General features: G+C 42.4%; 1 protein-coding gene across 1 annotated transcript in view; it reads left to right on the top strand.

Moving 5' to 3' along the window:
- Positions 1–360: 360 nt before the first annotated feature.
- Positions 361–9933, top strand: part of LOC109869296 (pleckstrin homology domain-containing family G member 5) — a 70250-nt gene continuing 60677 nt past the window's right edge. Inside the window, exon 1 of the mRNA XM_031804128.1 lies at positions 361–1230. Within this exon, the coding sequence (XP_031659988.1) occupies positions 1146–1230 (85 nt within the window). The 5' untranslated portion in view covers positions 361–1145. The remainder of the gene's footprint in view (positions 1231–9933) is intronic.

Here is a 9933-nt window from a genome sequence, read left to right as displayed (position 1 = left end):
CCCATCATAGCCCATATACAACGGTTTTACAGCTGATTTATTTTATGTCATAGGTTGGTTATTCAATGTCACCAGATCATGAGAAACTCTGGGCACCAGGAAAACAACTCTCTCCCCAATTCTGGGACTTGTGGTGCCACCTCTGAAATCATGGCACAAAGTTACAAATGAAGAAACATTTCCTATAATTACGGTATACTATATAAAAAAACATGTTTTGTTCGTTTCTGCTAATTTTGACTTAACCGTATCTAAAACATGTCGACTTATTATCTCGACATTTTCACCTATGTATCTAAAAATCTCGATTTAGTACCTTTGCATTTTGAGATGGTTTTATGGGCTTCCATACTATGGCGCCCCTAGCTGCAACATAATGCCAACTTGTAACTGGAAAGAAAAGAAGGTAGACTGAATGAATGGAAAAGGCTTTTAATGGTTGAAAAGTGGAGGGACAGACGACGATACTTGGCGGGGAATTATGTTTCCGACTTTAATGTGCTTTGCCGAAAGCATCGAAGAAGTCAGTGGCCAAAATTGCAACAGAGTAGCCCGCGTGCTTCACCCGTGCAATAACCGGCGATTAAAACAAAGTGTATCGTGAGGGAGGGACTAACGCTACGGTGGTGATTGGGCAAATAGGATATTTCGGACCTGGACGACGAAGATAATGCTTTTTGTGAAGCAACAGGTTACTGCTGCATAGCGGAGTAAACAAAAACAGAGGCGTCCTATTTGCCATATTGGAGAATTGACCTTTTATTATGCGGTGTTTATTACCTTGAATGAGACATATTCTGCACCAGTCAGCCAATCGTGTGACAGGTTAGTTAGTCACGAAAGGTTGGATTATTATTTCAATGGATTGTTTTTAACAGGTTGTTTTGCTCTCAAACTGATCTACAAATAACGTCGAGCACGGGGAGCGCTCCAATATAGAACAATATTATGCGGTTTACGGGAGCGATCATAAATATGATGCCACCTAGGCGAAACGGAGAGTGATAAAATGGCACATTCAAGTTAGATTCAAACTTCAAGACAGGACCATCGGAATCTACCACCATTCGTTGAGAATAGACATGAAGACGACCAACCATTGATATTGGGGTATTTTCAGCATAAGAACCAAGAATAGGACCTAAATGGTTCCAAGCAAGTGGACCATGAATTCAGTTCTACAGCACAAGTCACCTCAAAGGAGTTGGCTTGGTCTCCGACTTCGACTCAGTAAGTAGATCCTATATTCAGTCACGTTTCTCTTCGCTCTTAAATAAGTCATTCTTAATAACATGTATTATCCTTCAACGTTTCATGCATGTACTCATATGATTTGATGTTAAAGGATGGCCTTGCCTGCTATGCCCATTTGAGATGCACTTGGCTTTTTTTTCACAGTCGTCTAGGCTATTCCCTTGTGGAATTCTTTCCGTGCACTGGTCAGGAGTCCTCCGTTAGCGTGTTTTATGTTAATTATAATTGATGTAAGATATGTGCATTACAGAGTATATCCCTAGTAAGTATGACTAGTGCTTACAGAGGATGGATGCTGTTTAGTTGGTCTGAGAATACATTAATTTGACCAGACTCTGATAGAGCTTTGGCCAAGAAAGTCGAAAGTACGTTTAGCCTACGTGAACAAGAACACCTTGTGACTTTGAACCCAGGGCACCAAGTTGACACAGTTTAGTTTTGAGTTGACCAGAACCAGTTTACTGAGGCAAGAAGCCAACACCTCCCAATGTTGATGCCTTTCCTTGGCAAATGACCAGAGGGGGGAATCATCACAGTTGGTGGCTGATGGCTGAAGTATTTTGGTCTCAGATTTGAGCTAAAGATGACTTGACATCACCCACGATTATAGTCTACTGGGAAACAATGCTGTTGAAAGAAGAGGAATTAGATTCACCTGTTTGTAGATATCTCTCTAATATTATTGATTGAATTTTCCCAAAATGTTTGTTTTGGCCTGCCAGCACACAATCTCCCAAGCACATGTCAGAGCGTTTGCATTGGAAAACGTTCATGACTTCAACGTCTACTAGATATTCTTTCATTTATACAATTCTGCAAAAAGCTGATTCTTACAATACTGCAATGCAAGTATTCTGCTTTTTCCTAATGCCCTCTTGTACACCTTTTGTCCTATATGATGTACAGTCAGTATATGATGGTGACTGTGGGTTTGAAGTTGAGTAGCCTAATCGGTTGTCTCAACCATCCGTGTTCCAGGCTCTTAAGCCTCTGCATTTAAACACACTGGTCTAATCTGGTACCAGATGTCTTGTCTGGTCGCTCTGTGGACAAGTGCAACAAGAAATATACATGGCTAAATATGGATAGAATTATGAATGTACACAGGCTAAACAATATTATGGACAAAGGGACATAATTATGATACCTGTGTGTGCGATTGAATGTAGTTTGCTCGACAAGTGAAGTCACCAACAGTGTGTGGTGTTAGTGGATGATATAGAGCCTAGAGGGGACATTGGCATGTTCTGTCAGTGTTCCACGCACGGGAGGTTGGTGGCACCTTAATTGGGGAGGTTGGGCTCGGGGGTAATGGCTGGAGTGAAATTGTTGGAATGGTATCAAACACATTGTTTCCTTGTGTTTGATGCCATTCCATTGGCTCGGTTCTGGCCATTATTATGAGCCGTCCTCCACTCCGCAGCCTCCACTGGTTCCATGCCATGGGACTTAAAGTGATACATAGGGATTTTGGCATTGAATCCATTTATCTACTTCCCCAGAGTCCAATGAATTCATGGATACATTTAGTATGTCTCTGCATTAAGTATGAAGGGAGTTAGAGATAGTTTTGCGAGCCAATGCTAACTAGCGTTATCTACTATTATGCTAGCAGCAATGCAAATGTTTTATCTCAATTTCAAATCATTTTTGGGTGTCAATTAAGTACCAAACCAAATAGAGCAAGTTTGGGATGAGATGGAATGGGCTGTTCGCGGCATGAATGTACCATCTGCAGCAACTGTGTGATGCCATCGCGTCAGCATGGACTAACATCCCTGTGGAATGTTTCCGACACCTTGTAGAATCCATACCTCAACGATTCAGGCTGTTCTGGAGGCAAAGGGTGGTCCTACCCGATCCTAGATGGGTGTACCTAATAAACTGTCCAGTGAGTGTAAATCGAACACAGGAAAATTATTTTTTGACTGCACTGGGCCTTTAAGCTTGTTTTTAACACACTCTCTGGTGTAATCTGGGAGCAGATGTCTGGTCTCCTTTGTCTGGTGTGTTTAGGGGTCACTGGCTCTTGGCTCGTTCTGGTTTCAACATCCTTCTTTGGGTGCATGTATGTCTATATTGTTCCACTTTTTCTCCAGTGATTTCCTTTTTATTCTCCTCCTTTTATATTCCTGACATTTCCTGCTGCTCTCTCTGGTCTTCAAATCAAATTTTATTTGTCCCATGCTCCGAATACAACAGGTGACCTTATAGTAAATGCTTACTTACAAGTCTGCAACCAACAATGCAGTTAAAAGAAATGGCAACAAAAATGTATAAGAATAAGAAATAAAAGTAACAAATAATTTAAAGAGCAGCAGTAAAATAACAATAGCGAGGCTACATACAAGGTGTACCTGTGCAGAGTCAACGTGCGGGGGCACCGGTTAGTCGAGGTAATATGTACATGTAGGTAGAGTCATTAAAGTGACTATGCGTACATAATAACAAGGAGTAGCAGCAGCGTAAAGGGGGGAGGGTCAATGTAAATAGTCTGGGAAGCCATTTGGTTTTATGTTCAGGAGTCTTATGGTTGGGGTAGAAGCTGTTTAGAAGCCTCTTGGAACTAGATTTGCTCTCCGGTACCGCTTGCCATGTGGTAGCAAAGAGAACAGTCTATGACTAGGGTGGCTGGAGTCTTTGACAATTTTTATGGCCGGCCTCAGACACCGCCTGGTATAGAGGTCCTGGTTGGCAGGAAGTTTGGCCCCGGTGATGTACTGGGCCATATATGCACTACCCTCTGTAGTGCCTTGCACTACCCTCTGTACCCTCTGTAGTGCCTTGGTGGCTGAGCAGTTGCCATACCAGGCAATGATGCAACCCGTCAGGGATGCTCTCGATGGTGCAGCTGTAAAACCTTTTGAGGATCTGAGGACCCATGCCAAATCTTTTCAATATCCTGAGGGGGAATAGGTTTTGTTGTGCCCTCTTCACGACTGTCTTGGTGTGCCTGGACCTTGTTAGTTTGTTGGTGATGTCGACACCAAGGAACTTGAAGCTCTCAACCTGCTCCACTGCTGCCCAGTCGATGAGAATGGGGGCGTGCTCGGTCCTCCTTTTCCTGTAGTCCACAATCATCTCCTTTGTCTTGATCACGTTGAGGGAGAGGTTGTTGTCCTGGCACCACACGGCCAGGTCTCTGACCTCCTCCTTAGGCTGTCTCGTCGTTGTCTGTCATCAGGCTTACCACTGTTGTGTCATCTGCAAACTTAATGATGGTGTTAGAGTCGTGCCTGGCCGTGCAGTCATGAGTGAAAAGGGAGTTCTGGAGGGGACTGAGCACTCACCCGTGAGGGGCCCCCGTGTTGAGGATCAGCGTGGCGGATGTTGTTACCTACCCTTACCACCTGGGGGTGGCCCGTCACGAAGTCCAGGATCCAGTTGCAGAGGGAGGTGTTTAGTCCCAGGGTCCTTAGCTTAGTGATGAGCTTTGAGGGCACTATGGTGTTGAAAGCTGAGCTGTAGTCAATGAATAGCATTCTTACATAGGTGTTTCTTTTGTCCAGGTGTGAAAAGGCAGTGTGGAGTGCAATAGAGATTGCATCATTTGTGGATCTGTTGGGGCGGTATGTAAATTGGAGTGGGTCTAGGGTTTCTGGGATAATGGTGTTGATGTGAGCCATGACCAGCCTTTCAAAGGTCCTCATGGCTACAGACGTGAGTGCTCGGGTTGGGGTTGGTACTCATTTAGGCAGGTTACTTTAGTGTTCATGGGCACAGGGACTATGGTGGTCTGCTTGAAACATGTTGGTATTACAGACTCCGACAGGGAGAGGTTGAAAATGGCACTGAAGACACTTGCTAGTTTGTCAGTGCATGCTTGGAGTACACATCATGGTAATCCGTCTGTTCCTGCGGCCTTGTGAATATTAACCTGTTTAAAGGTCTTACTCACGTGTGATCACGCTCTCCGCAGCCGACATCATCCGGAACAGCTGATGCTCTCATGCATGTTTCAGTGCTACTTGCCTTAAATTGTGGGATACATGACAATTCTTGGGCTTGCGGCATATTCTGGTTAAACTATCCCCAATTGAATGGATTTGTAACCCTCAGCATGTACAGGGTATTCTTCCATCACATGTACAGGTGATTCTCAAGATCTTGCACACTAATGAGATGCTATTGAGCCCACACTACTATACTGTCTGAGCCAAGGACTACATGCTTTCTGGTAAGTTCTGATTACAGTACTGAGTGGGATGAATATATTTGATATGACCTGATTTTTTTTGTTAACTAGTAAATAGTAGCCTACAGCAAAGTGTGTTTAAATCATTTCTAACTTGTTAACAATTTTTGCTAGTTAGTCTTTGCTACCATGTGGGTTTTAGCTTGTTTGAGCCTGCTAACTGAGTGTTAATTCACCTGTTTCCATACATGTTTTGTTTGAAATAATTTAGATTAAACAACTCCTTTGTAAGATAACTGCTTAACTATTTATCTGTACATGGAATTGTATTATTTATTTTTTTACCATTTGTTTTCTGATCGTTACAGGAAAATTCCATGGGCACTATCTGATGTGGGGAGACATTTCACTGCAGCTAATGTAGAAGGAAAAGCTGTGTACATTTGCAAATACTGTGCCAAATCATATGTGAAGAATGCAACAAAGATGCAGAATCATCTGGCCAAGTGCATAACGTTCCCTCAGCGCTCACAACGAGCAACCTCTGACAAAATCCCTCTACTTCTATTCAAGGTGAAAATTATGAATCAGACACCTTATCAATAGCAACAGCTCATGGTCCTCCTGGAATCAGAAGTGGTTGTTTTTTACTCAATGGAGGAACGTAGTCAGAGAAATGCTGATGAATGTCTTGCTTGAGCTGTGTATGCAACTGGTTCACCTCTGATGCTCACTGGCAATGTGTATTGGAAGTAATTTCTGAATGTTCTTCACCTAGCGTACACCCCTACAACCAGACATGCTTTATCTACTCATTTGTTGGATGCAGAGTTCAACAGAGTTCAAGTGAAGATCAAGCAAATCATAGAGAAAGCAGACTGTATTGCAATAATCTCTGATGGGTGGTTGAATGTTTGTGGGCAAGGAATAATTAACTACATCTCCACCCCTCAACCAGTATTCTACAAGAGCACAGACACAAGGGAGAACAGACACACAGGTCTCTACATTGCAGATGAGCTGAAGGCAGTCATCAATGACCTTGGACTACAGAAGGTATTTGCACTGGTGACAGACAATACTGCGAACATGAAGGTTGCTTGGTCTAAAGTGGAGTTCTACCCTCAAATCGCACCCATTGGCTGTGCTGCTCATGCATTGAATCTGTTCCTCAAGGACATCATGGCACTGAAAATAATGAATACACTACAAGAGAGTGAAGGAAATGGTTAGGTATGTGAAGAGTCATCAAGTTATAGCAGCAATCTACGTCACCAAGCAAAGTGAGAAGAATAAGCGCATCACATTGAAGCTGCCCAGCAACACCCGTGGGGGGTGGTGTTGTCATCATGGTTGACTGTCTTCTGGAGAAGGAGTCTTTCCAAGAAATGTCCTTATCACAGTCTGCTGATATGATATTTTGGGAGAGACTGGTAAGCAGCCTGAAACTCCTGAAACCTATAACAGTAGCCATTGCACGGATTGAGAGAGACAATGCCATCCTGTCTGATGTTCAGACTGCTTGCGGATGTAAGAGAAGAAATCCATACTGCCCTGCCCACTTCACTGTTTCTCCAAGCAGAGGAAACTGCAGTTCTGAAATACATTAAAAAGTGTGAAGACTTCTGCCTGAAGCCCATACACACTGCAGCGTACATGTTGGACCCCAAGTATGGCAGGAGCATGCTGTCTCGTGCAGAGATCAACAAGGCCTATGGTGTCATCATTACCATGTCTTGGCACCTTGGCCTGGATGAGGGCAAGGTTCTTGGTAGTCTGGCGAAGTACACTTCCAAGCAAGGGCTTTAGGTTGGCACGACTGCCATATTGCATCTCCATCCCATCTCATCAGCAACCTGGTGGAAGGTACTTTGTGGATCTGAGGCTCTTTCCCCTGTTGGCTCATCATCCTCCAAATCCCACCAACATCAGCCGCCTCAGAGCCTAACTGGTCCTTGTTTGGGAACACACACACAAAAGCATGCAACAGGCTGACCAATACAAGGGTTGAAAAATTGGTGGCTATCCGAGCAAATTTTAGGCTTTTTGAGCCTGACAACGAGCCATCCTCAACAAGGTTGGAAAGTGACAGTGAAGATAAAGCCTCAGAGTCTGATGTTCAAGAGGTGGACATTGAGGAGGTCCAGGGAGAAGACATGGAAGGTTGAGAGGAAGACAACCAAAGCTTTAGTTTCTAGACTATCATTTTACAGAAAATGTTTTTGGAAGATGCGATGGATCATTGGGGATCATTCAATATTCCCTTTTGTTGTTCAGTGAAATCATCCCATGTGAAGAGTCAACTCATTTAAATAAAGTTCCATTCGTAACTACATTTGTATTTATTTATTTCTATTGGAAGGATTTAATCATTTGCAATTATGTCTACTTATGATAAGGTAAAAGGTTTCTGTTTCTGTCTCCATATGACATGCTAAATATATCCAATGCAAAAAACATCTACATTTAAATGGTATTAATATTAATTAGCATACATTTCCATTAAGTCCCATATATTCCCACAGAAAGTTTCCACCTCTGAATATTCTCCAAAATGTGCAACCCTAGTGGTGAGTAATCGCTGTTCTGATGTCCAGAAGTTATTTTTGGTCATAAGAGACAGTTGCAGCAACATTATGTACAAAAATAAGTGAAAAGATAAGATACAAACAACATCAGCCATCCTCTCCGGCGCCATCTTTTTTTCTTTCTTGTGGTGCTTTGTTCTGTTATTTATTTATTTTTTATCTCTTTTCTTCCACTGCAGAAAAGGATTGACCATGGATATGTGACTGTTTTAAACCCATTGCTTTCTCTTTGCATGATACCCATCTGTTCCAGAGCCTCCAAAGTATGTGACTACCAGTGTGTCCATTTCCTACTCAACAGGTCTGTGTAGAGGAACCCTAGAGAATGTTTTGACAGTTGAAATTGATGTGTTCAGTTTAGATTGCCATCTAGGTGCATTGACAGTCACCCACTAATGTGATGAAAAACAACATATGAAACAATTTATTAACAATTCAATGTTGATGAAATGACTGATGTAGCCTGCCTACCAAATGTTGTGGCAAAGGTGGTATGGTTTTACACTGCAAACCAGCCCTTTACCTCGCTTCATCTGAACGTGTTATCATTCCCAGATGTGTCATGTCCACCAATGAAGTCATAGACATAAACCTGCTCTCACAGCTGGAGGTCATTCCCCCCCTCCTCCTCCCTCAGCCCTCGCACATATTTTTTTCCCATCATCCCACTCTCTTTTACAAAGGGCTCTTTAAAACACATGGGAGGCCAGGGCAACCAAAAATGATTACATTGTTCTGTCGTTGTTCTGTTGTCAGGTCTCACCCAGATTGTGGGGCTATTTAGTCGTTAAGTTTGATTTCAATCATTTTTTTAACCGGACCCCTTTTATTTGAACAAAACTTGCCATACATATTTGCCTGTGGTAGAAGTTGTCAGAAAGTTACTTTTTGGAACTGAATGCCAAACGTTTAGGAGATGGAGGTACTCAAAGTTGCCCCATTTTGCATACCACACTCTACCATGAGACATCCATGTAGAGGTCTTCACGGATCCACTGGTACCGGAACACCCGAGACTCGATCTGGTACCTGAGCGGATCCAGAATTCAAAATGATGTCACAGGTCTGGGTTAGATCTGATATGATTGTCTCGGGTATGTGTCATTTTAACTGACTTGTCCGGATGGGCCCGTACAGAGCAAAATGCGACAGCTGCAGTTGAGAGAGACATTTTTATCATTTATGGTGTTGCTCTTGCTTTTCACGAGAGTGGAGCGTGGCGCTTGTTGTTGGCCGTCAAAGTGGCAATAGACTACAGTCAGAGAGCCTCTGTGTGTGTCAAAATGTAAGCAACTATCTAATCGATGGCAGATGGAATTAAAATGACTGAATTAAAAGTTCATTCAAATGAGAAGGAGAGACTACAACAATAGGCTGCTACTTAATATTCTGAATGGAGTTATTTGTAACTGTAGGATGAGAGCGCATGCACTGCAGCCTCAATTAGCCTAGCTAGCTAACATTAGCTAGTTTAACTAGCTTTTCCCAGGTTGACTCAGTCAAGACTATGAGATCAATATCATGCTAAATGTATTCACAAATGTAAATCACCGATCCACAACTGTAAATCACTTTCCCAAAAATGTAACTCACCGATCCACAACTGTAAATCACTTTCCCAAAAATTTTAATCGCTATCCACAAATGTAAATTACCAATCCACAAATGTAAATTACCAATCCACAAATGTAAATTACCAATCCACAAATGTAAATTACCAATCCACAAACAAACAGCTTTTTGATTTGTATTTGTAAGTAAACTTACTGCCATAAAGATTTGCACATAGGAGAGAGATGCGCATGACAGATATGGCAAGCCTGCAACTTCATATTTGGAAGTGCATAGGTCACCTGACTTTTGGCAGTAATTTGATGACAACAAAAAGTTCTCACACAGAAAAGAAGTTATCACGGTGGAAAGCGTTTTTTTTTTTTGTATGTCCAATGTAAATAA

Source organism: Oncorhynchus kisutch, linkage group LG24, assembly GCF_002021735.2.
Source record: "Oncorhynchus kisutch isolate 150728-3 linkage group LG24, Okis_V2, whole genome shotgun sequence".
Classification (NCBI taxonomy): Eukaryota; Metazoa; Chordata; class Actinopteri; order Salmoniformes; family Salmonidae; genus Oncorhynchus; species Oncorhynchus kisutch.
This window is presented reverse-complemented; position numbering and strand designations above follow the sequence as displayed.